At 36.3% G+C, this 27,449-nt stretch overlaps 1 protein-coding gene across 1 annotated transcript in view; it reads right to left on the bottom strand.

Moving 5' to 3' along the window:
• The window catches only part of MYO5C (myosin VC), a 33,599-nt gene that overhangs the window by 4,404 nt on the left and 1,746 nt on the right, over window positions 1–27,449 (bottom strand). The window contains exons 2-36 of the mRNA XM_008938925.1: window positions 27,151–27,261; window positions 26,044–26,209; window positions 25,348–25,492; window positions 24,824–24,980; window positions 24,154–24,297; window positions 23,173–23,254; window positions 22,472–22,579; window positions 21,826–21,932; window positions 20,930–21,195; window positions 20,409–20,490; window positions 19,928–20,068; window positions 18,568–18,693; window positions 17,872–17,955; window positions 16,828–16,962; window positions 16,370–16,467; window positions 14,792–14,878; window positions 14,596–14,707; window positions 13,440–13,651; window positions 12,719–12,884; window positions 12,189–12,335; window positions 11,418–11,582; window positions 11,093–11,186; window positions 10,467–10,530; window positions 9,114–9,294; window positions 8,495–8,588; window positions 7,618–7,681; window positions 7,463–7,543; window positions 6,909–7,089; window positions 4,569–4,673; window position 4,175; window positions 3,735–3,786; window positions 3,363–3,528; window positions 3,019–3,106; window positions 2,207–2,302; window positions 1,078–1,232 (exon numbers count right to left, since the gene is read on the bottom strand). Of these exons, the coding sequence (XP_008937173.1) occupies window positions 1,078–1,232; window positions 2,207–2,302; window positions 3,019–3,106; window positions 3,363–3,528; window positions 3,735–3,786; window position 4,175; window positions 4,569–4,673; window positions 6,909–7,089; window positions 7,463–7,543; window positions 7,618–7,681; window positions 8,495–8,588; window positions 9,114–9,294; window positions 10,467–10,530; window positions 11,093–11,186; window positions 11,418–11,582; window positions 12,189–12,335; window positions 12,719–12,884; window positions 13,440–13,651; window positions 14,596–14,707; window positions 14,792–14,878; window positions 16,370–16,467; window positions 16,828–16,962; window positions 17,872–17,955; window positions 18,568–18,693; window positions 19,928–20,068; window positions 20,409–20,490; window positions 20,930–21,195; window positions 21,826–21,932; window positions 22,472–22,579; window positions 23,173–23,254; window positions 24,154–24,297; window positions 24,824–24,980; window positions 25,348–25,492; window positions 26,044–26,209; window positions 27,151–27,261 (4,263 nt within the window). The remainder of the gene's footprint in view (window positions 1–1,077; window positions 1,233–2,206; window positions 2,303–3,018; window positions 3,107–3,362; window positions 3,529–3,734; window positions 3,787–4,174; window positions 4,176–4,568; window positions 4,674–6,908; window positions 7,090–7,462; window positions 7,544–7,617; window positions 7,682–8,494; window positions 8,589–9,113; window positions 9,295–10,466; window positions 10,531–11,092; window positions 11,187–11,417; window positions 11,583–12,188; window positions 12,336–12,718; window positions 12,885–13,439; window positions 13,652–14,595; window positions 14,708–14,791; window positions 14,879–16,369; window positions 16,468–16,827; window positions 16,963–17,871; window positions 17,956–18,567; window positions 18,694–19,927; window positions 20,069–20,408; window positions 20,491–20,929; window positions 21,196–21,825; window positions 21,933–22,471; window positions 22,580–23,172; window positions 23,255–24,153; window positions 24,298–24,823; window positions 24,981–25,347; window positions 25,493–26,043; window positions 26,210–27,150; window positions 27,262–27,449) is intronic.

Here is a 27,449-nt window from a genome sequence, read left to right as displayed (position 1 = left end):
ACGTCTCATGACGTTAATTTAGTAACTAAACTTAAGACCATTACAGAATTAGTATAATAGACCCTATATATAGCACAAGGCACATACAATATCTATAATATTCTAGCTGAACAAATCATGTGTTTTCAGGCTAATATACACACAGCAAAGGTCCCTCTTTTATTTGGTAAACACTGTTTAAGTCTTCTTATATGACAGACAGGCTAACTCAATTAGGCTGATCCAAAGAGTTTTACACATTTTATCCATAGTGTTGTGGTGTACTGGAGGTCTTCCTGCAAAACAGTGTGAACAACTCCTGTATACAGAAAGGAAACTGAACTACGTATAAACACAGTTCTAACTGTAAGTATGCTTTATTTTTGTTAGCTAAGATTTTGTAATAGATAAACCGTGGTACCAATTTGTTTGTGAACAAACTATAGGCATACAACAAATGCCACTGCAGAAACACAGTCTGTTCCTGCCTGTGCTACAAAGCGTGCCTGGTATTTCATTGCATTAGAAATCCATAATAAAACATTCACGTGGCTGAATTTGTTGTGTAGATGAGACAATAGGCTAAAAATTCTTGTTTATAACTTGATTTTGCTAAACTGGCTGGCAACATAATTTTAATCATTTGGGTACTAATGATGTGGTACCAAATTACATGTCAAAAAAACCCATTACACTAGTAGAACAGTGGTGGAAAGAGCTCTTAAAATTCCAATAGCTGCCTGCTGCTGACACACTAACCTTCATTTCTGTCCATCTGACTTTTACCAGTGCTGAAAACACAGGTACAATTCACCTAATTAGCTACTCATTGCAAAATGTAAAATATTTTGTCAGCAAGCTCTTCAGACAAAACTGATTTGTGTTAATACATTCTGTGTTCAGCACAGTAGAAACTTACCTGCAGGCTTTACAGGGATTTTACTACAAACTTCAAAAAGAGTATCACTAATGATCATTATTCTATTATAGGAACACTAGCACATGAAAAGTGTCAGTATTCCCCAGGTACTATGCAAGCAGATTGTAAACCTGACATTAAAAATCAAACAGTACAGTACGACCAAACAGAATTCCTACCTTAACGACTTGTTTGATACCATCAATGGTTACATTCATGAAAGATTTCAGCATGTCAGCATCATTCAGATAATCTGCATACCTCACACACATGAACAGGATGTGAGCTGGAAGGCCAGGTATCATGTTAACTACAACTCCACGTGGCTTTAAATCTGCATAAAGGAGACGCATCAGGTTTGTGATATAAATATTCAATTATTCAATGTATTATTCTGAAAAAGACAAGTAAGTACTACATGATTCAGTTTTTCAGTGATCAAACTTTATGATTAATTTACTGAATAATTGCTGTTTCTAAAAACGTCTGTAACAGTATCATTCATATAAGAAGATTAATTAAGTTTTCCAGAGAAGTAAGAGAGTATTGCAGCAAATTCTAAGGTCCAGCATGGGCTATGACAGACAGGACAGCTTCAAAAAGGAGTGTGCACTTAACCCACTGGAGGTTCCACCAAATTCTGGCATTGTCTAATGTCATATCTTTGTTCACAAAGGTACAAACATTCACAAGGCTAAAGTAGGTATAACAAAAGAAAGATGTTATTTCCAAGGATTATTTAATAATAATATTGATGTACATGGAAAATTTGTTGTGTTTACTGTTAATTGTAAGCTACTGCAAAAAGATGGTTTGGCAGTAAGAATGATATTGTGAAGTAACTCAGAGGAAGGACAAAATTCCTCTACAAGAGAAACATGAAAATAGAGCTCCTTTCAGTGAAGGGGATGATATGGAAACGACAGACAGGAGAGTAACCCATCACACATGGACATAAGCCCAGTGACTTGCAGATTTAAGGAGATGACCAGGAAGAAAATGAATTCAAGTCCCTGCTGTGCTCTTGAGATTTATAGCTTTTTAAGAGAATAAAGAATTAGAAAGATAATAAGAGTCAGCATTATGTAGGGTTAGAAAAAATTACTTTTACATGAATAAAGCCCTTCTGTAGTCGAAATACGTGTCAGTAGAAAAACAGTAATACAGAGCCTCCAAGTTGTATTGGTGGGAGTAGCAATAAAAGGAAATCAGAACAGAAGTGAAATATGGTGCCTTGTAGTTTTTGTTGTAGTATTCTACACTGAATATCAGTCACTAATGAGAAAATTTGAAGTGCTTCCAAAATACCGAGGATCAGATTTTGAATAATCCTTTCTTCATCTTCTTTTTTGTACTCCATCATTCCAATGTACTCTTTGGACAAAGTTGGCACATGAGCTTCAGCTGTCAAAGAAAAACCCACTGTTATTTGCAGGCAAACAGCTAAGCTAATGTTCATGTTAAAACAAGCCTGTGGAGAAAAGCAGGTTTCTCTGTAACAAATAGAGAAATAATATGCAATAAATGAAATAAAGTGTAATAAATAGAGGCCCTCTTCACAACAACATCTTAGCTTATGGTTCCAAGCATTATAACTTAAGTAACTTTAATATTACTCATGTGAATAGTTTCGCTGGATTCAGTGCAATCACTTGCATTAATAACACAAACAGCAACAATAAACCTCTATTAGTCACCTCTGCAATGGTTTTGAGCATATTCTATACTGAAGAATTACTTGCAATGTAAAAGTTTTGTACAAACTAACTTCCTATCAGGAACCATCTGCCATTTGAAGGCTAACGGGAGCAGTTACTCATCTGATACAAAAACAACATTCTGTTGGCCCAGAGACAGTTTGCATGAGGATATGTATTAATTTTCATTGACAGAACGTTATGCCTCTGGTTTAATCTCTGCCATATAGTTTAGGTCCCATATGTGCCCATTTTTTATCTGGGAAATAAAAATACAGGAAAGGACTTTTATGCAATTTCTGTTGATGGTTCTCCCTGCAGGAGTCAGAGGTTTTAAGTTTCTAACCCTGCCCCAACCCCTATTTTTTTTTTCCCCAAAGTTATTTAAATTTGAAAGGAAAAAAAATCACCTAACAATCTTACCTTTTTCAATGGTCCTGGTAAGAGTTTTGATCTGATCCTCCAATTTTTTAATTATTCTATCTTTCATGTCTAGTTTTTCTTCAAGATCCTGTAATAAACAAAGTCAATCAGTACAGAGCAGCCATGATTAAAAAATGTTTTCTACCGCAACATGTTTCTGTCACAATTAAACAGCACTATAACGTGCTTTTACTTATATTTGGTGGAAAAAATGGGAAACTCTCCTATCATTTTCCTCCCACAATGAGCTGAGAAAGCATCCTACCTGCACCATGAAATCATGATTTTTTCTTTTAATCCTGCATTTCAGTTACAGTTTCTTAATGATGATTTAATTTCCTCACCATGTTTTCCACAGTAAGTCTAGTTGTCTCTTGCTTTATCTTGCTTTGTACTTCATCCTGGATTTTATCTTGCAGCAGACCATTGCTTAGTCCCTCAATTTCTTGGGCTGTGACTTTCAGTCCCTTGTGTTCTTTTATGTCTACTTCATTCTGGGCCTCATAAGTTCTAAAAATAGGTAAGAAGTTTCATCTTTTATTCCTTTTTCATTAAAGCATAGTTGCATCATACTTGTCTATTCTTTATTAACTGGGCACAAGGCTGCAAGGCAAATCTTACATTGAATGTGGTACTTTTAAAGAGTGTAAGGGATTTTTCTACCACAGGTTATAGCAACTACATTTCTTACATTAAAAAAAATTTTAAAAAATTACCGTCTTTGTGTTCTGTCCCCTTCTAGCTCATAATGCAGCCGATTAGACACCTCTTTCATTTTTTTTTTCAGTAATGAGCAATAAAACACAAAAGAAAAAGAACGAAATTAAATTTGCTTACAATTCTGTACAAATATTCAGCAAATCTCTTACCCTTCTAATTTTGTTTCATCTAACAAAATTGAATGACATGCCAGATAATGTATCAGAGAAATCTCTGACTGCTCCACACAACACAGAAGATGACATGGGATGAGGAATTTTGCCACGACTAACTTCTTGCAGTTGGCAGTAAAACTACTAGCAAATTTTAGGAAGACACTGTAGCTAGGAAGACTCAGAATCCTTCAGCAAAGTATGCTTTCCTAAGTTGAGAACTTTCAAATGAGCAAATTTCTCAAGAACTTCTCCCTCAGTCTCCCACTCTGAATTTTTAACACCCTCTGAAGTCCAACTCAGAGTGTGTGCCTTAAATTCCAAAACACTTTTCCTTTTTATGATTGTTTCCAGAGGACATACTCCATTACACATATTCTTAGCAGAATTATATTGAATACACTTGCAGAAAACCAAACTATAGAACTGAACAACCCCAAAAAGGTAAAAAAAGAAAAAAAAAAAAAAAGGAGAAAATATACTTGCATGTATTTTATTCTTTAATAACAGAGACAGAAACTATACTACACTTTTTTCTCACCATGTTTCTTACATTTTATTAGCAAGAAAGTAAGTAATAAGGCAATGAAGTTATCACGTAATGTTTCAGCTTTAAAAAATCAAGTATAATGAATTCATCGTGTTCATCCTAAACAACTGAAAGTCTAGGGACCATACTGGTACTTTACCTTTCAACTTTACAGTCTGTTCCTGAAGACGATTTTCGAGATCTAATTTTTGATTTTCAAGTTCTAAAACTTGCTGTTTAAGATCTGGGATCACCTTTTAGAGAGAAAAAAAAAAAAAAAAAAAAAAGAGAGAGAGATTTGCTTATTTCAGAACTATCCATCTTTTCAAATGTCTGCAGTAGTTCCTATGACACAAAGACCTTCAGCTGAAAATAGTCAAGGATGGGAGAGAGACTGTTGAGGAGTACTGCTACCTGCTTGTCTCACGTGTTTAACTTTTCTGGAGACATCTGCTGCTGATCACTCTCAAAATTGAAACAGTGAGCTAATGAAAGGTTTGGACTGGACCAGTACTACTGTTCTTCTGTTCTAGTTTCAAGGAAATTATACTGTGGCTTTAATTTCCCTAGATCAATTAACATTGGAAAAAGAACCCTCATTGTGTTATAAGATTTTTTTTTTAAAAGTAACATTGTAAGCAACTTTTCCTTAGATTTTCAGTTTTAGTAACTTCGGTTTGAAAATATTTCTTTAGTTTCCTTCCATTTAGGAGACAAATAACATGGTCTTCTGGACTAATACCACTTCTTTGAGTGAGATAGGTTTTACACAGTACCAATAGAGTTTTAAGCCTTGCCTGGAATTTATTAGTGACTTGGTATGTTTAGCTGCCCTCTGGTGGGGAGAGCCTCAGGACTGCACGAATCTGTAACCATAAAGCCCACTGGCATCTGGTTTTTCACTAGCAGATCACAGAACTTGTCAACCTGAGAGACAGAAATAGCTTTCTTCTTCTTCTACCTCAGTTTTTATAGCTGAGCATCACATTATACAGCCGAGGATATCCTTCTGGTTGGCTGTCCTGGCTGTGTGGACTCCCAACTTCTTGCCTACCCCATTTAACATGCTGAGGTGGCACAGAAAAAGGAAAAGGAGGAAGCCTTGACATCTTGCAAGCTCTGATCAGCAACAGCCAAAACACTGCCTACTGCTGACCGCTTGCCAGACATAGAAGGATAGCATCATTAAAGAGCAACACATGAGCCAGACCCCTCCCTCTGGTTTTCTGGCATATGAAAGAGATCCAAGGTGCCCAGCCACTGGAGGAATGAATAGACCAATGTATTCACTCACAACACAAAACATAGTAAAGAAGGGAGGAGTCAATTCCAAAGCCAGGCCATTGGGGAAGGAAGGACACAGGTGATCAGTCCAATCCCAATCATTTAGTAATTGTCAGGAGAAACCCTCTTAATTCCCTTCACTGTCTCAATCTTGTCCCACCATTACAGGGAACTCTACTTGCTGTGAAGACTCAGGGAGCCCTTTCAATAGCCAGAACCCCACACAGCACATATACTGTGTAGTCAGACTTTCCAACTTGGCTTCAAGCAGAGTCAGCTCTTACAGAGGTAGCTTAGTGCCCCACCTCCAAGTTCATGTAGAAGACAGGGGCACCTGGTGGTGATCTCCTAATCAGTTCCCACTCAAGGCTGGCCAGACCCCAGGTGAAAACTAATCAGGAGGGTCTTTCTTGCCTGATTGTGGACATCACCCATATTCCGACCCTCATTCAGGGCTGGGGTTTTAAAACCATCACTTCACACTGCCTTGTTATCAGTACTCTTTGACTCACAAATCCAAAATGCAGCATCATATGGACTGCTACAACGAAAGTTAGCTCCATCCCAGACAGACCCAGTACGCTGTTGTAATACTGACCATAGAAAGTTATGGTATCACAAACCTGCTTTTCATTAAGTCTGAAGCACCAGAAGTGTTCCATCAGAAAAACATGTAGCCTGACCAAGAAATATTTTTTAAAATCATTAAGAAAGTTTAAATTAGGTAGGTATTAAAAAATGTATGGTGAGCTAACTTTCTGGTCACTGCTAAACCTCTGATTCATTTTGTAGTTATTCTGTGTAAGAAAAAACCAAAAAAAATACTTGTTTCCTCGTGACTTCCAGTATAAAGCTGCATATCTGTAGAAATTATTACACCATTCAAAAGTTCCTCGCATTGTTGAGAAACAGCAAAAAAACATAACTAAAATACTTGTATGTGCTCAGTTATGGAGATCGTGGCAACATTTTGAAGCCCAAAACATCTTTTATGAAATCTGAATATTCAGCAACGTATGAATATCAGGGTTCAAATGCATTCTAAAGATTCTCAATGTCTCCCTACCTATCAACAACAGAAGCCAAAGCCTGTGTGTGAACTACACTGTAAGTCAGAGTCTCAATTCAAGTTTATGTGAAAGAAAAGTGAAAAAGCCTCTGTGAAGCTGCCCCAACAAGTTGTACACTCAGACAATAAATCTTACCAGGTTTTCTGAAGTTAGCCTGCTAACTTCAAGTCGAATACCATCATTTATGTCATTTTCCTCTCGAAACAGTTTTTGTAGATGATTAATATCTTGGCTAAGATGTTCAACTTTAAAGTTCAAACCTTCAATCTCCTTTTCATATATTTCTTTCTGGGACTGGAAATGACTTTCCAATACCCTGTTAAAAAAGAAAAGAACACAGCAGATGTAGTGGGATGCAATGGGTCAGGTGTAACACAAAGTGACAACAGGGTCCTGTGGTTAGCACACAGACATCCCATTACACCACCTGTGCACTAAGGGAGTTGGAAGCTATGCATGGTACCTCAGAGGAAACACGTTTCCCCAGCTGACACATATGTACTTATCTCACTGACTTAATAAAAATTTGTTAAACTGATTTCAAGCTGCTCAGTCAGTCACACAGTGTGGTGTTTGTTCATTTCTTAAACAGATGTCCAGTACTGCACTGTCAAAGTACTTACCAATCTTTCAGTTTATTTCCTAGATCATAGCTTGGGTTTATGAAAAAATGGAAGAATTAAACTAACCTTGTAGCTTTTTTCAAGCCCTCATAAGCAAACCACAGTTCCCCATCCTCATTTAAGTGTTCTAAATCCTCCGTAGAGAGTCTAGAATACAAGGCAGTATCATTAGTGTGCAGGTCAACAAAATGCATTACTTAGAGACCCGAGAACAAAGTTACCTGCTTCTTACATCTTCAAAGTCATAACTTTCAAGAAGCTGTTTTGTAACTTCTGACATCTTTTCTGTAAAAAACAAGGCTTATTGCATGAATAATTTTCTCTACACATTTCAAATTAAGTTTAATTATAAAAATAAAAACAACCTCTTCTTAAATATACAAGATTCCTTCCTTGTACTTGGTGAATACATCTGATTTACTACAAGAATATGATGAGCGATTTGGTTCTAATTCTGGACATCTAAGGTGTCATAGATAGGTATACTACCAATACTACTTTTTCCTAAACACATTAAACTTTCAATGCAAAGTTACATCTTTCTGTTCTGCATCTGGACAACTGCTAGAGTTGCATAGATGATTTGTCATCTGGTGCTAGGTTACTACATTAAAAGCTGCAGATACAGGTTTGCACTATGATATTGTTAGCACTGAACAAAGTGGACAACAGTAGTGCTTATATTAAATACCATTTCCAAAAGAGAACCCAACTCTGTGAGTTTTTTAAGCATATTTGACATTTATTGGACCTAAGGCTGAAGACAGGATTAAAGAAAGCTAGATAACATGTTTTTTTCTGTATTCTTGGGTCTCTAGAAGCAACTCATTAAATTCTAATTGAAGTTTAAATTATTAGTATCAATTTTTAAACATAAAGGAGAAAAGTTTGAAATCAGAGTTTCTTCAGCTTGTAAACTGAACTGTTGGTTTGGGTTTTTTCTTCCCATGTGAGTAAAGGTATGGATAGATAAAATCACTATGCAATGGGAAAGAGGACTGGAGTTTTGTCAAAGCTAACATAGAAGAAATCAGTTTAAAGTGGCCTGGTTCACACTGTACTTGTTAAGTTCTCTGCATTATCTAGTATGTAGCTTACCCCTCAGTTCCCGTTTCTGTGACTGGGCCTGCTTCTCAACATCCAATTTTTGTGTCTGCAGCAGTTCAATTTCCTTTTGCAACTCAGGTATTTTCTGAATCAGATAAAAATGATAGTGTGAGACAAGAACTGAATGACAAGAGCTGACTCAGTATCAGCTAAATCATAAAGATAATTATAATTAAAGACAGGTTCATATGGTAAAAAGCTCAAAATGCATTGTATTGAAAGCATCTGGTTCTCTGGCATCAGAGCAGATCAGTGATGTGGTGCAGTGCAAATGTATGTATATGCGCATGAAATTGACTCGGGAAAAAAAAAGTACAACTTTGCACAAAGGTACTACTTTCCCATTCAGTTTATATGCTACATTCTCAAAAAATCCTCTGAGAAACCAGTACGTTCTTGGAGAAAGGAAGAAAAAAAGATCCACATATCTAAACTTTATAAATATTCAGGCACATGTTGTGTACTGCATGGAAGTAATGCAATATAGTGATGTATCAAATACAGCTAACTTCTAAAAAGAAAAAGTGAAGGTAATCTAGAATTAAAACATCCACATTCTCTACTTGCTTTATCTAGCAAAGATTCCAAAATTAAATGTGTCATACTTTACCTGTGCTTGTTTTTCAAGCTGTCCTACTTCCATTTTCAAGCCATCCTGAATGACAATTTCTTGCTGAATTTGATGTTGTAGCCGAGTTTTTTCTTCTTTCAGAATCTTAATTTCTCCTTTGAGCAATTCAATCTCCTTTTCATAGTCCTGCTTCTGATTTTGGAAATTTTTCTCAAGTATCCTAAACAAGACAATTAAAATGTGGCTGTATTTTCATACATCCATAAGTGGAAGAGTGGGTTTTGGTTTTGTTTTAATCTGAAGGACATGTTTCACTGAAGAAAATTTAAATGAACTGTAATTACCTGAAAATGCTATCCTACATCCCCAGTCAAGCCACAAAACAGAAGACAATGGGATTTCCCTACATCTAATTCAGGCATTGGGACTGAATTCCAAGGCAAAAATTATTTTTTTTTGCACTTAAAGGCTAATTCTCTAACTCTCTGAGAGTCAGCCTGTCTGAGCTGCTTTCTACTACATTTATGGCCAGTCAGGACTGAAGGAGGACATAGCTACAGAAAGCCCTGTATCCTTCTCAGTGAAACACCACAAGAAGCTTTCTATTTTCTACTAGTCCCTGCTGAAATGGACTGGCTTCCAACAATACATCTAATGGGAAAAGCAGAAAAACTAGTAGAGAAGTCCTCTTAGTATAGTCTGAAGTTATTTGCAGTTGAAAACAGACTGAGCTGAAACACCACACAGCTTCCAACCCTCAAGAACAAATAAGCAAATAAAGGGACAAGTAACAAGTAAAGAGTTACTGGGGAATAAACCCCTGTCTGAGAAAAGCATGCTGCAAAGCAACAACCATTTATTGCTAAACAATAGGATTTTTAATACTGCAAATGAAATACCAAAGGGGAAAATTTTTTTTAAAAAGTTTTTTTCCTACTATATTTTTAACCAAATGTCCTTCACAAACACTTCCTTTCCTTCAAGCTGAATCTTTGATTTCAGTCCTTTAATATGGACTTCACTGGAGTTCTCACTGTTACGGCCATCAGCTGCTCTTCCAGCCCTGAATGAATGCTGATGGTAGATCCAAAGATACTATTAAGATCAGGTTTGCCTTTCAGTTCTCAGAAAGACACGTGAAAAGACAGGAAAGTGCAAAAGCAAGAACAGTCTCAAGTCTACAGTGTAACTTCCTGCATGTGGCTGACCCACAAACACACACGTGCTTTTCCATGACTGTACATGAAGTACTTTAGTACCAGCATTAATGTCCAAGAACACTGTCAGATTCATAAGTGATGTCAGCATAGTACATTTACAGGAGGAGAAAGGAAAGCAGGGAAATAGAAAACCTGAATGCCCTTTCAAAGCAATAAAATTCAGATTCCATACATTCTCTGATTTTCTTCTTTCTGCACATCATTGAAGAGTTGCTTCGTGAGGTCATCCATTTTCTCTGTCAAAAAATATTTCAGCATTTCAAAGACCTTCATGCAATTATTTGTATTATTTAAAACAGTATGACCACAATGAGAAGTTTTGTTTTAATCAGTAATCCTTAGCATATTTTCAGGCTGAAATTACTCCCTCAAGTGCCAAAAATTACCACAGTAAATTTTACAAGTAAAATAGAATAAAAGGTTCTGAAACATCAAAATGTTATTCATCTGAAGTATACTTGCTCTCATGTGCTGCCTGTGTCCTTTGAAATTAGATTCTTAGAGCAACATATTAAAGGAACCAAGGACAAAGCAACCCCTTGAAGGAATGCATGTGCATGAGACAGGAAACAATAAGAGGAGACCTTTTGCTACTTAAAGAACAGATTTAACTTAATTATTAAATTGAAAACATTTGCATTACACTTCTTAAGCAAGAAAAGCTTAAGACCAGCTTTTCATTTACTGTAAATTCAGCACTTATATTGCTTTTTTTAGACTAAAAGTCTTTTATCTTTGCTGAAAACCTGACTTTACCCCACTTTATAACTTCTTTAAAACTCCTTTTAGTTACTATACCTTTCATTTCCTCAGTTTTTTCTTGCAGCTTTATTTCTAAGATCTCTTTCTGTTCTTGTAATTCTTTATTCCAATTCTCAAGTGTTAAGATTTTCTGTACACACAAAAAGTAAGCATAATATAAAAATTATGAAGGAGGAAGAAACAGATCACAGAATGTGTTAATTTTAACAAGCATTTATGGATTCTCTTCCTTCCTTGACATGCCCACCCGAATGTGAAGTTACTCATTAACTTACTACTTATCTCAAATCATGCATTTGATACATCTAGTGACTGAAAAAATTACTTAAACCCCAAGCACCCAGATGGCAATTAAACTTACTTGTTCACTGTCCTCTTTATATTTTTTCTCTTTCTCTTCATATGTTCTCTTTTGAACAGTTAACTTTTCAAGATCTAACTTGAGTTTCTGAATTGTATCTGTGTCATTCATATGAGTTGAAGCCTGACTGGTCAATCGTTCCAGCAAACCATGATTTTCTCTACTCTACAATGAGCAAGACAGGTTAAAAGAAAATAGAAAAGAAAATGAACAGCTGAAACTGCTTAACAGAATTCCAAAGGAAGCACCTGACCTATTTCTGCTCACCATCCTGTACCAGTCATGATTATTTCAACCTAGAACTGTTTTCATCAATTAGATTTAAAGGATTAAATCATTTTAAGGATGATTTGGCTGGTATGGCTCTCAAAACTAAGCTGCAAAATAAACAAAATATAGAATTTCAAAAAGTTACTAAATATGTTGCCCCAGAACAGCACCTCACACATTCTTCACCTTAGTAACTCCATCCAGAGACTGGACATACTACTTATGAAACAATTCTTAAAAAAAAAAAGTTCATTGTGGACTCTTCTCATTGGTACAACTAACCCAAAAATAGAAGGAAACCCTAGATGATTTTTCCTTCCCTGAATGTAGAAAGAATACTAGTGGTTTATTATAAAGGATGTATCTCTTACATATTCTCCTGCTTTGTCAAGTAAAGTATGGACACTGTAATTCACCTTAGTCTCTAGACAAGCTCTGAATAAAACAGTTATGATTAAAAAACAAAATAGTATAGATGATGAAGTGACTGGTGTCCCTCACCTGTTCTTCTATCTTTTTCTGCAGTTGCTGCACTCTGTATGAAAGCTGGATATTCAGTACAAACCGCCGAATATTCTGAAACCTGCGCCTGGCAAGCCATGCACGGGCATATTTCTGAATGATCACAGCCTTGTGTTCTTCAAGCATCTTTAAAATAAAATATTAAAATCTGTCTGCAGTTATCTATGGTTCAGTCAGCATCAGTTATAATATTATGTGAATCTATATACACTGGTAATGACAGTGTTCTTACAGACATATCAAAATACTGAAATACCCAGACTGCAGAAACATTGGAACTACTGTAGTAATCACACCAAGTACAAAGCAGACAGAGTCTTGAGTAGCTCAGAGATTAGATCTAGGCTACTGTGTATCAGTATTTTTATAACAACAATATAAAAACAGCATAAAAGATATGAGAACTAGACATGCAAAAGGTAAAATATTTGAGATCAGTGCCCTTGTCTTCATCTTATAGACCAATAACTGTTTCCCGCTACTGGAAGAAATTTTTTCATATGCTGTACCTTCCGATATTTTTTTCTTGCTAAAAATCCTCTTGTATAAGCTTGAATTGTTACAGCAGCCACACAGATGAGCTGGCAAAGTCTACGGACCAGGTAACCCCGACAGTATTTCTGAATAGTTATAGCTGCCCATGTTTGCTTCAGAGTTCTTGCAGTTATAGCTTGCCTTAATACAAAAGACAGTAAAGTTTACTTCAGTCATGTTAGATTTGTCATGCTCAATCCCTCAGTCAGTCAAATCAAAAACAAAAAAAACCCCAGGAGATACTGAAAACAGGCAACCACTATCTAAAATACAGCCTTTTCTTCAGTTAAAGTAGAAGACAGGGAATTATCCACCATCTTTGAAATCTGTTCCACAAGCAAGTGTTCTGATGCTCTCTTTCTGAAAATTTCAAAACCTACATGGAGCCACCTTCCTCTCAGTCTGCTGTGTGAATGACTGGTGCAGTTTCTCTGCTGCATAATTCCTTGTAATATTTTGTACACACTAATTTGTAGACCTTTGTAAGTTGCTTTGCCTCTCTGCTACCCGATTTCTTCTCTGGCTCTGAAGCTAAGCAGAAAGCCCAAGCTGACAACCGGGTCATGCATCGTCAGCTGCGGACTGAGCTCACAGGCAGACCGTCTGCCCAGCAATCTGGCAGACAACATCTGAAATCTGCTGGAGTATTTCCTTCCTATCAGCTGGACAGGAAATTCACTTGTCAGCCCAAGGTACCGTAGGGTGCGCTGCCCCCGGAAGTACTGCTGCAGGACGGTGGCTGCACGCCTGGCGTGCAGGAACTTCTCCCGCTGCAGCCAGCCCCGGACACGCTTCTGGATGGTGACGCAGGCCTGGCGCAGCCTGTCGGATCGCAGCTTCTCCAGGTAAGCCACCTGTCCCGCTCGGAAGAAAATTTTTGTTCTCCCAAACTGATATTGGTTATGATCCTGAAAAAGAGAATAATAGGTGTACTAAGTTTTTGGTTTCTTCTTGTTGATGAGACACTTTCTTCCTTTTATAAATCATCACTTCAGGCAAGCTCTTCTGAAATGACATGATCTTGCTAAATAAGAATATCCTCCCTGTCTTCTTTGGAAATGGGGGTATATGGGAGTGAAAACCGTGGGGAAAAAAACCTATGGGAAAGAACCAGAGAATTACCTCCAAAAATCACACCCTACTGATCTCAAATTAAAGGGAACATCTGGACTCGTCATCAAGGCCTTGAAAGCAACCTCTTCACTCCTTCGTACAAGTCTGGCTCCCTGGGCTCAACATTACCTTTCGGTACACGTGTCTGGCCTTGAATCAGCAAGCTGCGTGAGGGAAAACTCGAGGGAGAAGGTGCTTTTAAGCTCAGGCCCTCACCCTTGGCCTGTGCTGGAGCTATGTTACAGGTATGCCTGTGTTTGGTCTTACACACCCCTGAGGCTGCACTCAGTCCTCACTTGCTGACTTGAGTCACTGGCTTGACTTGGACGAGCCTCATCACTAAAGGCTTGTCAAGCAAATCAGAGCAACAACACGTTTTTAGAACAGTTGTCCACTGTGCTGGATTCCACCATCAAAGCCCTCTTTTGTGCGTAAACTAATACTTGACAACTGTATACCATTTAATCCTCACTGCTTTATTAACGTAAGTAGAATATCTTCCGTTTTACAAGTGAAGATATGAAGCACAGAGAGGTTATATCATCTGTCTGTGTCCACATTACAACTGTCGTAACACAAGGTAATTGACTTGCAAGCCTGTGTGCAACACACTAAATCAGGGAAGATGGCGATAATGGAGATATCTTTCCTATTTAAGGAGTGAGACACTACTCCTGGCAAGAGATCTTTTCTTAATAATAGGTGCTATAATACTAATGGGTCAGTGCATACAACTAACCTGAATTAGTCGCTGCAAAACAGTCTTGCATATCTGCTTCTTATCATTTATGGAGAGCTCCTGCTGTGTCATAAGAATGCTGTAACGGCTGAAAAACTCAATGTAAGTCCACCTGGAAAATTAAGTTAGCAAATGCAATTAATTTAAGAGACACCTAAGTATTTTTTGGCATACAGAAGTCTACTGCTATCCATACCTGGATGGGTAGCTCTGTGCACTGATACGAATAGTTTCCAAAACACCACAGGCTCGCAGCTGCTGAGTAACTCTTTTTGAATCAAACCTAAAAAAAGCAGAGTTATATCTTACATTTTTTTCTGGGTTTGGCACATAATTAGAACCATTCTACTAGCAGGATTTCTGTTTCTGCCCATAAGAAACAGGGCTCCCTGCTTTTTATATAATGGCTTCTTCCCGCCCCGCCGTCCCCCGCCCCCCATTATGATAGGGAGCACCTGGGTTTTCTTTTTCATCCTCAAAACAAAAGGAAGACTGTATTTATTTCCATCTTATGAAAAGTCCTGTTTCCTTTCTGTATTAACTGTGACAGTTTGTATGAGCAAGTGGCAATGAGTCATGCCACACTCAGCACAAAACATACAGAGAAATAAATACCCTCGACAGTCTGTTAGGAAGGAATTCTCTCTGCAGGTACTTACAAATATTTGGGTTCAAGATTATCAACACAAGGCATGGAGAGACCCTTTCCAGTTCTGGACCAGAGCTGGTATGCTCAGAGTGCACTACACTACAGTGTCAGTTAAGTACTAGCTAAGAGACCCCTGTGGCTGATAGATGACTGTATTGTTCTTTCACTATTTATAGTACACTCTCTGAGTCTAATTCAGACATGATTTTATAGCATCCAAACTGGTTCCCCCTCACTGCTATTACAAAGAATAATGAGGTCTCACTGCAGTGGTAGTGAAACAGTGCCATTTGTAATATGTTTTCAATGAGCAGATTTTATCTACCTTCAAGAAAATGAGTTAAGACACTTAAAAAAATTAATTTAGAATCAAAGTTTGCCTCTTCTTTCCTATTGAGGAATGATAAAAGCTTTCATTTAATTTGTCAGTTCACTACTTTCCCGCTGAAAGCTGGATAACTGAAGCTAGGATGCCTCCACATGTCTGCCCACAAACCAGACCAATAGTTGCATCAAGAGTAGCTCCTACTTGCATGTCAGTGGTTAACAAGCTGGTAATAGGAATTATGCAAATTATCTGACATATATGATAGTATTATAAGATTAAAATTACATAAAATTGTGGGAAAAAGTCAAGGCTATGTTCAAAAGTGCTCATAACTTTTCTGAGTTCTATATCTCTTCTAAATATGTCTATGGACAAAAGGGAAGTTTGCAAAGAAAATGGGAGTGGCTTTTATTCCCTAAATGTGAATTGGTGCTAATCCATACTGTACAAGAGCAAACACACCTATACACAGTATCTATCAACTTAAATCAAATGCGGGCTACATCTCCCCTAAAAATGTTATGACAAATACACAAACACTAATATCCAACTTGAAAAATTTTAGGATAATAAAGAATTTTTAAGGTATCAATAACTATTACTGAATGATTCTGGTTTTGTAAGAAGAAAATTTTTTTTTTTTTTTTTTACTTCTTCTGTTTTGAAAGGAAATGTTTTGCATGGGAAGATGTGCAACAAAAAGAATTTAGCTTGCTCATGTGTAGTTCCTGTGAAATGATAAAATACACTTTCAATTTTAAACAGTTATAACAGTTCAACACCACTAACATACTTACTCAAAAGGCAACTTCTCATCGTTTGGCTTTATGCAGCGTACATAGTGCGGGGTGGTTGCGTTGAGGGTCACCATGAGCAAAGACAACGAACTCCGGAACTGGAAAGTATCACACGTAACAGGTTTGCTCATGAAACTTTTACAGCTAAGTAAAAAATAAAATTTTAGGTTTCTGATTATTTGTTAGTTTTTGGCTGGACACTGGCAGATTTTCTTAGGGTTTAGATCTTAAATGCAGGAAATTTAACAGTCCTGCTGTACCTAATAGTCTCCTATACATACGTTAAACACAAGTTCTTGTACCTGGACCTGGAGCACTGCACTGTGGCTGCCTCTCGCTGTGCTGAAAACTGGATAGTCTCCCGTGAATAGTAACAGAACACAGCATTAGAGTCTCAGGCTGCCCAGTACACTTCCCCAAAAGTACGAGCGTCACAGAATAGCAGGGTCATGTACTACCTTACTGCCTACAGTCAGCCGGAGTTGTTTGTTAGGTGCCTTGACAACAGGTCTTGCAGATTTGATGTTTACAGTTGAACTGAAAGGTGAAATGGACACTGGATTGTCTTGAAAAAAATTTGCACACAGATGAAACTGGAAGTGTGGTGAAAGAATCACAGTTAAATGCTGCGTAACTGTACTGACATTTAAATAATAATCACATTTACTATAATGCAAAATGCAAACCCCATCCACCTTAATGCTTAGGTCAGGTATTGCAGGACATGGAACCAGATCTTTAAGACACCAACAAACAACCATCAAAGAAACAGTTGCAACAATTCTGAATCTGTAGTGAAGCACTTATACATTTCACAGACAAAACTCAACAACAGCTAAGCGAGCCTGCAAAAACTACTTCAATATGAGCAAACATGAACATAAATGACAGAACAATTAAAAATGAGACCACTTAAGGTTATATTTTCACAATATTTCATTTAAATTAAGAATGTGAGGTTTGGTCAGATTAAGTTAGCTTTGCAATAGTAATCCTGACATCTCAAGGCTTTAGACTTGAAAGGGACAGGGCCTTCAAACAGATGGGAATTGGCAGGCACATGTAAGACATGTGATGTTTTCCCTGCCCTGGCATTCTCTTTATTTCTTTTGAAGAATAAATGAAGGCAGCTGTTAATGATAAACTACCTATCAAAGCTGCATGTAATGACTAGAGAAAACAAACAACAAAAAAAGTGAACTGTTCAGTTACAGGGATTCCAACATGCTCTTCCCTAGTAACATTAAGGAAAAAAAAAAAAAAAACATAACTAGCAAAATAAATGCAAATAAACAAAGAAGTTAAATACTGTGTTTTTCCATCATGTAGGCTATTTTAATATTAAAAATACACACTAGTAGAATGTTAATAAAAATTAAGACTAATTTATTCAACCTATTAAAAAATCTTTTTATTAAAACAAATCTTTTGGAACCAGATCTGAATGAATTCTAGTAAAATCATGTATTCAGAAAACTTATAATTAATGATTGTTTACACACCTTGCTGTCTTTCAAGATTTCTAGCAATACTTCATGTACTGTATCTCTGTTTTTTTCCAGAAATCCTTCACATTTATATTCTACCTGTGCAAACAGGTAAAGTTATTAACTTTTTAGCAATACATGAAGAGTTAGCAAAACAATAATTTTCACTCTCTAAGCTGTGGTGGTCAACAGCTCTTTATTAGGCTTAAACTTGATGGCTGAAACTCTGCTTTTCTCAGTTTCATTATGGCAAGCATATATACATGTAAACTGCAAATTCAGAAGCAAGTCATACTGTCAGAACCCACTCTAACTGCAGTTTCCTTCAGCCTTCATTAGGATTTTCTTTCCTTGTCTCTCCATTATTCTATGATTTCAAATCAAAAAGGAATACTACACTTGAAACATAAATAACTGAGACTAAAACATGTGCTACTATTTTATTTATATGTTGTACTCTTTTTCTGCCTCTTTATCTTGATGATTTCTTTTTATACTCACAAATTCATTATCTTAGGCAATTCTTATGTTTAAGTGGCGTGTTACAGGCAATACTACCAATAAATAAACAGTACTTTGTATTGAAGATTGACTTCATAGAAGTTCCGAAGAAGTGTGGGTAATATTTCCTCTATTTATCTAAGTGTTTCTTTTCCAAATTAGTTACTTCTAGAAACATGGTGAAATAATACTGGATTGTTTTCACTCTACCTTATCAGCAAAGTGTTGAACAATGAAAGATGTGTTTGACATCCTCGGTTTTTCAAAGAGTGCATTTTTATTGACAAAATTATTATATAGCTTTTGAAGCCAGTTTTCATCTGTTCCATGAGGTAACTGTAAAAATGAGAAGGGCAGTCTCTTTAACAAAACTCAGTAGGACCATTAAAACCAGCAAAACTGTTTACTACCAGTAAATGCTGTCTGAATAAAGCATATTCAGTGAGTCATGAAGTCTGATAACGAGCAGGTTTTGTCTTTTCAGACTAGCCAGTGGCTCCCTGTAGCAAATAATTTTAAGAAAGAAGGTCATATTAATCCACAAATTTGCTGACTAGAGTTAATTCTCTCATGAGTCTTAAATAATTTTGTCCTGAGAGAATGCCACCTGCAATCAGGGACAATCTGATCCCTGAGAATGATAATGAGTAGAATAACAGATAAGCTAATGAGTCAGGGAATATTCTCTAATTTCTCCCATGTGACTCCACGGTTTGGATTCTGAGAAAAATGACTTGCCAGTACCACCAAAACACCTTTTAGAGATGATTTTAACAGGGCTCACCTTTTCCTGCTTTGTTCTTCATTGACAAAGCTACTTCAGTATATTTGGAAGCCTGAGGGAACTACATATATGTAAGAGAAGAAGAAGGAGAAAAAAAAAAACAGACAAAACCCACCAAAAACCCAGATCAAGGAATTGCTACAGTCAGGACAGATCACAGAGAAGAAAAAACAAAACAAAACAAAAACAAAAACAAACAAACAAAAAAACAAACAAACAAACAAACAAACCCATAAGTCTGAAGAAGAAAAAAACGAAGGTATAGATTTGGTGCATTCAGCAAGAAAAAAAATTTTATAAGAAAGGAAAGGAAGACCTTTTTTTTATTTTTGTATCAGAATTAGGGATGGAATTAATGGAATAACTGAATTGTAGAGATATTGGTGGAAGAGATGCCTCGATATTCCAAATACCTGCTTGAAACAAGACTATGAACATTAGATCAAGCTGCCATCTGAATTCAAATCCAAAAGGGATTCAAGGATGGGGATCCCACTGCACCTCTGCTTCACCTGTTCTAGTACTGCATGACCATCACAGTGAAGAAGTCTAGTTGCTGGGTTAGCTTCTGGGTAAGAGTCTCATTTTTGTCTATTTTTTTCTTATAAAACTAAATACCTAAGTGCTTTACAATTAAAATTACCAAACAGAAGGCAAACATTAATATTCCTTTTATGAAGAAAATACTTCCCATCTAAAATGATAAAATATGGATCAAAAGCCCAGCTTGTACACATCTATATAGGGTTTTTTTGACAAGCTCTAAATATAGGAATTTTAAATTACCAAGCACTCTTCATCAAGAAGTTCTAAAATTCCCATTTTAGCTTCAATAAGGTCAATGACAGGCTGGTTGTCATAGAAGTCTATTAAAGTCCATGGGATATCTTCCTTCATATATTCTTCTTGTTCAAGTTTAAAGACATGCTAGATAGGTGAAAATTATGAAAATGTAAGGTTACAATCAAGGAAGAAAATAAATACAACGTGAGCGGGCGTGTGATTGTATACATGTGGCAGAAACAAAACATTTATATATTTTGTAGCATACTACATGTCTGTCTGGAAGAAAATAAACTTAGAAATATTCATTTATATACATGTGTGTAAGTATGTGTATAAAAGGAAAGTATTTTTATCTATTACTGGATAGCCATTATCCAGAAATACCCATTACTCAAATAGAAACAGCATTTGCTGATATGCATTATTAATGATCTCAAAGATGAACCAAAATAAGATAAAAACCGGTAACAAACAAACATACCATGTTAAATTGCTGCTGCAGCTTCTCATTAGCATAGTTGATGCAAAACTGTTCAAAACTGTTCACATCAAAGGTTTCAAAGCTGAAACACATGTCAAATAAGAAAAAAAAAAATCCCTTGACATTTAAATACACATGGTAGTATCCTACTAAGAGTTTGGAGCTATCCTAATGTTTCTAAGAAAACTAAATGGCCATAAGACTAAGGAAGATGCTAAAGCATTTCAAAACTTCCCTAGAAATTAATGTTACCAGACATAAGAGAGCTAAAAAATCCAGAGTTAAATCTAAAAGTATCATATCAAAGGTTAAATTTAAAGCTTATTCACAAAAAACCACTAGTATTTATAGTTGATGAACAGTTCTTTAACATCCAGACTGGTGAAACTTGCATGACTATGACCTTTTCGTAAAACAAACCCTTCTAAATTCATTAGCAACACAAACTGAAAAATGCTTCTTACCAACTCGAAAGCAAAGGCACAACTTAAAAGTAAATTTGTTTCCAGAGACATTCTTACCCATAAATGTCCAAAACACCAATAAAAGTGTGTTGTTTGCCAGGGAACTGCAAAGCTTGGTTAATTCTTTCCACAATAAAGTCAAATAAATGAGAATAAATCTTCTTTGCCAGAGCATCTCTTGCATTAAAAGCCTGAGCTCTTGTCATTGGCTTTATTACAGTCTCTGCGGTAGTGATAATCTTTCGGTGGCACAACCATTGTGCCATTTTGTCACACTTTATATCCAGAAGTTCACAGAATATACTGAGATGTTTATCTTCCAGCTTCAAAGAAGATATAAGAATATTATTAGATTACACTTAATACTTTAACTGTTGCCTAGACAGTGAAATCCTAGCACTACTGACATCAAACTGACTTTTATTTTTAGGTAGACAAGTGGCTCTGTTCACTTTGTCTGGCAAAATGTCAAGAGCTAAAGCAAGTAATACTGGATACAGCTCCTGATAGAGGAGAGGAAAATTTAGTCTGGATGACATGCTTTGGATTAAGACACTGAAAGAAACAATTGCTTTAGTCTATGGTTAGGTGTCTTTTCTTTTTCCACTTGCATAGTCTGCCAGGACACACTCTGAGCAGCTTTGACAATGCTGTTTCCCGTGTCCTGCAGACAGTCCCAAAAGGCTTTTCCAACAGTTGTGGATCAATAGGGTAACAGGTTCTCTTAGCCACATTTTGCCTTTCATTCAGACTTTATCAACTTGGGCACAAAACACAGTTAACATAAACACTCATTGTGATTCTATACAGATAAAGATGGAGAAATCTCTCAAGTTTATTGTATCAGATTTAATGCTGCTCTGAACCCTATATACAAGAAGAATTAATACTACAGGACTTCTGGTATAGAATAGAAAAGAAAGTGTTGGTATCTGAATGAGCTGCTTCCATACACTGATAGATGATCTTTCATCTCCAACAGCTGCTATTTCCACGTTGCCTAAGTGTAGGATTGCTGCTAGCATTTTAAAAACATCCATCTGAAAATCTCCATTCAGACCTAAAAAAACACCAATTCTTGATTATTTTAAATATTCAGAAACATTACAATTAATTAAAATAGCATGATTCTAGATTACTTGCTTTGCTTTGTAACCAAGAATGGTATAACATCTCTGCAGACTATTATGCCAAGCCTTGTGTATGCCTATTTTCTCTCTGCCTGATGTCATGAGAGTTCAGGCATGAATTCCTGTACCTCCCCAAGCGCCAGCTCAAGTCTGATTTGGCTTTCACATAAGCCATATAGGTGGCAAAGAAGCTTCCAATTCCATTTCTGTCACAGCACATTAAACAAGAAGACTCCAGCTCTTAGTGATTTTGACCAGTAACAAGAAACACCAATTGCTAACAGCCATTTGCTCTTGCCTAGTACTTTTAAAAAAGACCAGCGGTGCAATGGATAAGCTATGAAAGAAATTACTTTGGTGATTACTACCAATGTTTTGAACGTTTCAGAAACAATCCACCTTTGCCCATTTCAGAAAAAGAAATCCCACAATTTTTATATGCATTGAAAAGATAACCCCAAGAATTTACCCAGTAAAGCAAATGTCTTCTGAGTCTCCACCATATTTGCTCTGTCATCAACTCCTCCTATTATTGTGCTGCCACCCATTCTTGTGTAATTAAATTCTTCTGCACTTCCTGTAGATAAGAAGCAAAACACTAGTAATGCTGGAAAATTTGGGACTAGGGATAGCCACTTGTTTCAAGACCCTTGTAACACCAGAAAATTAAAGCTGCTATCAGATGACAGCTGGAGCTGAAGGTCCGTTTTTTTCTGAGAGAAATCCATGTGTCTAACTCAGTTAAACTGAAACAAATTACTCTTCATAATTCCTAGCAATCTTAATACGTCATCTAACAAACAAACAGGAATGAAGACGGAGTAAACATATACCTAAGGTCCTGTTTCTCCCAGGTGGCATTAAAGCTTCTCTGTAGATAAGTTAAGCAAGCCCCTAAACTGCATTATGGCATCTGTCACTACAGAAAGTATTAGAATAAGTTTTTCAAAGACACTAAGATACTTCATTATGCACTATTCAAGTTACTAGGGATTTGCTACCAAGTTCCATGCAAGCAGGATTAATAGCTAAGTGACTTAAAAATGCAAGTCCTACTGTAAGACTGTGAGATTTATGCTGTAATGCACTTAACATCCTAGCATTTGAAAATCCAATCTTCAAAATACTGCCCTGCAAAAACAAAGAGGAGGTTATTTTCTTGAGACCTACCCAGCTTAAGATGCTTAAATTCAGGTTGTGTAGCAGATGCACACAACTGATAAAATATATGGTAGTTTCTCTCATTCTCTGACTGTAAATTAAAGCAAAGAATACCATTACAGAAAGGAAAAACAAAACAAAACAAAACCAAAACCAACAAAAAACCACCCAACCAACCAGAAAACCATTCAATGTTCAAAATTACTGTAAAGAGATAATGATACTTGAAGGCTAATTCTGCTGCAATGGAGTTTGGCAAAGAAATTGCCCAATATTAAATGACACATTGTAGACTTCAACAGGTTCTCTGAAAGTGATAAATTCAGGTATACAGTATTTCCACAACCAGTACAAGTTCTTTCCCTGAGGTTGTTACTCTAATAATTTCTTCAGCTTGAACAACCAGCTACTAATAAAAACTGACAAATACTGTAATGAACATCTGTGTTGGAGTGCCAGCTGAGACACTGCCCCAGGTAACTCAAAAAGTCTCCGTTTCCAAACCATCCACCAGGTACCAAATATGTAAAACTATTTTAAAATATTTTTATATCTTTTATAAAATTAAACTCCTTTCTTCAGTAGATTATCACATTTACACTTTGACACTGTAATGAGTCACATGCAATAAGCCATGATCTTATAAATTTTCAGAGTTTTTTACCAAGACTCTCTCTGCCCTATCTACGCTGTTCCTTTCTGGATACAATTGGCACGTGTGACTATTGTGACTGAAAGTCACAGATTTCTCAAATACTTCTTGCATTTACCTCAGGGAACTGTCCCCAGGATATATCCTCCACTTAACATAAGGACTAAATCCATTTCCTACTGTAAGTAAGATTAGATATTAAAAACCAAATAAAATCTATTAAAAAATAAGTCAAGTTCAGAACTTCACATAACATTTTCTATGTAGAACTAGTAAGAATAGTACATAAGTACAGTACACATACTGACATTGATTGTTTTTAACTCTGTTTTACCCACCTGAAAGACAACTCTGGATTTCTCAAGCAGGTATGTTCTCATGTTAGCTCCAATGATTTGGTAACTCTGATCAAAACTGATTTCAGTGTATTTTCCAAAACGACTGCTATTATCATTCCGTGTGGTTTTTGCATTGCCGACAGCCTACAAAAAATGATAAACTTTTAGAATTTGTTTTGCTTGCATCTTTCTTGAGAGTATTTCCATCAAAACATAACTTGACTACAAGTTCCAAAAATCAAAGGTTCTCAAAGATCAATCTCATCGCTGAGCTGCAAGATTTACACTTTGAGTCCCAAATTTGAAGATAAGGCACAAATCAAATAGTATAACACTACCTAAACTGGGAATTAGAGAAAGTACATTTTCCCACTATAAGGAACCTTAAACAAGTTTTATTCCAATTAATAAAAACAAACAAACAAACAAACTTGATCAATACTGTTTTCTCATCATCTAATTAACAGGATGTGGTCTGGTAAAACTCTGGAGGCAAACTTGTGCCTCCAAAAGGCCACTGGTATATTAGGCAGAACCTGGGTGTTCCTGAAGCTATCTCCTATTAGTAACATTCTGAGGCTAAACTTCTAATTTAGGTATCTAGCTCAGGCAGCTCTCAGAATTCTTTCCTTAACAAGTATAGACCTGACAGATACTCTCTGAAAGTTACCTCAGTTATTGGGTTGGATGCCAATACTTTATCCTCCACGTGTGCATTACTGCTTGACTGACTGACAGTGGCAAAGTACCTCATAGTGTATCTTGCAGACACAGTCTTTCCAGCTCCTGATTCTCCACTGACTATAATAGACTGATTTTTGTTATTTCTAAAAACAAAAAAATCAGATGGTTTAAATCAGACATGTCTAAAATGCATGTATAATTGTAAGAATTATATATATGAAACAAACGTATGACAACACAGCTACAGACAAATCTCTTTTCAGTTCCATCTTTCATCTGTTTTTCTCTCACTCCTCTTCAGTTGTAACCTCTAGGCTGGTGGCACTGCTACTCACTCATCTAAGACAGTGCTTTAATCCTCAACAAGAATGAAAACAGTTATAAGTTCTAGAAATTCCTCAACTGGTTAAGGAATTGTTGGTCCTCTAGTTTAGCGACCCATTCAAAGTTATTCTTAACAGCCAGTGGCACATACATGGTTAAATTAACTGAGAATTAAGCATACTGAACCTTGCCATTTGCTTGTATGCTTCTTCTGCCACAGCAAATATGTGTGGGTCCATGTCCCCCATGTTTTGCCCACTATATGCATGGATAATAGCATCTCCATATATTGGCAACTGCTTATAGGGATTTATTGCAACCAAAATTATTCCTACAAGCAAGTAGACAAAACAAAAATAAAATATAGGTTAGTTCAAGGAAGTGCCAGTTGCTGCAACAGTTAAACTGATACAAAGTACCAACAATTTCTAAATGAAATACGGGGCTTTGCAACAGTTAAGCCGATACAAAGTAGCAATGTTTTCTATAATTAAATGCCAGATTTTGCAACACTGAAGATGATACAAATAGCAACATTTTCTATAATGAAATTCTGGGGTTTGCTACAGTTAATATGATACAAAGTAGCAACAATTTCTAAAGGAAATGCAGGTTTTTGTAACAGTTAAGATGATACAAAGAAGCAACATTTTCTATAATGAATTGCCAATTTTTGTAACAGTTAACCCGTTACAAAGTAGCAACATTTTCTAAACTAGGTAGCCCCTGACCAGCAAACAAGTCTATATCCATACAAAAATCAGTTAGTTTGAATGAATTAAACTATACTTGAGGAAAACATTACTCACATCATATTGCAGAGTAACCTCAGATTATTTTTTTTAAGAATTTTTTTAAGACCTTGCATTTTACTTTGCTTACCACTATAGGTGTAGATAAGCTTAGACTCCACAAAACGAACTTTAAGATTGTGTAGAACAGCAGGTTCATGGAGATAACTAAGTGCAGTAAGATCATTTTCACCAACAAGTATGTCAGGGTTTCGTAGGGGTGGCAAAGCAGCGGGATGAACAGGGTAATTCAGTTCCTGTCAAAGAATTTGACTCAAAATATCATAAAATACATTATGTTTGTACGAACGCAAATTGATCTGCTTTCACACAAGGTTACAGGATTGATGGAATCCTGTTTCATCCTGTATTTCACCGGATCCATACATCTGAACACAGGGGACCTGGAGATCATGAAAGTAAAATGGAGCTCTTTGTTACTTATGAAAAAGAAAGATACATTCTTTACTTACAATATTTTGTCCTGAAATCCGTAAAAATGGGAAATGCATTTAGCTCTCTAAACACTTGTATATTTCTAAGTGTTAAGGAAAATGGTAAATCAGCTGCAAGTGAATGAAAGTAAACACCTGGTCAGAAACTGTCAGGTCTAAAACTACCGTTACTTGCAGCCCTTCAGTTTTCATTACATAAATTTTAAACCTCACTTCTGTTCCTTTTAAGAAATTAATTTAATCATGCATTCAATACCTGTCTTTACAGAACAGGAATGCAGAAATACAGAAATGCTATTTTCAAAATAAAAAAAAAAAAATAAATCTGTGAAGATCTTACATAAAGCAACAGCTTTAGGGGGGGAAAAAAATTAAATAAATAAACAAAGAAAAACACAATAAGAAACTAGAGCTAGCTCTGTGAGTGAGAGGTAACTATGCCCACCTTGCAGTTCTGACTTACTTCAGCTTAAGATTAATTTCCGTGCTTGTTTCAAAACTGAAGTGATCTTTGAGGTATCTGTTCTATACTAATGTTACACAGAGAGTAGAATTGCAGTCTACATATTTTTAGGTAACAGGTGTTTACTGTGCAAATTTCAGTATGATAAAATTCTGGTCACTGAAATCTTAGCATAAAAGGAAATATGAACCAGTCATTTATATCCCATAATGGTGAGTCCTATGCTTCTGCATAAACACAGCTCATCAAACCCCACAATAATTAAGACTTTTCTCCTTACAGTTCCATCTTCCAATCGCACATGGAGAAAACGGTCTCCAGCTTTGTAGTTTTTTGTGATTTCTGCAGACTGCCAAACTTCTTCATTATGAGGGATCCAAACTCTATTGTACTACGACAGAAAAATAAGATACTAGTTACCTTAGCTATTATCGTAATACCAGACTAGCTTTAAAAAAAAGCAGTTTTCAAATATCAGGTGCAGTCTAAAAGCTGGACTGGATGCCAGGACTTTTCGGGATTATTATTAGCTCTGTAGTGTGGGCTATATTTTTGTGTTTTAGTTGTTGTTCACAAAAG

This window comes from Merops nubicus, unplaced genomic scaffold (assembly GCF_000691845.1).
Source record: "Merops nubicus isolate BGI_N331 unplaced genomic scaffold, ASM69184v1 scaffold21914, whole genome shotgun sequence".
NCBI lineage: Eukaryota > Metazoa > Chordata > Aves > Coraciiformes > Meropidae > Merops > Merops nubicus.
Note: the sequence above shows the minus strand (reverse complement) of the source record. Positions and strands in the feature narration are given on the sequence as shown.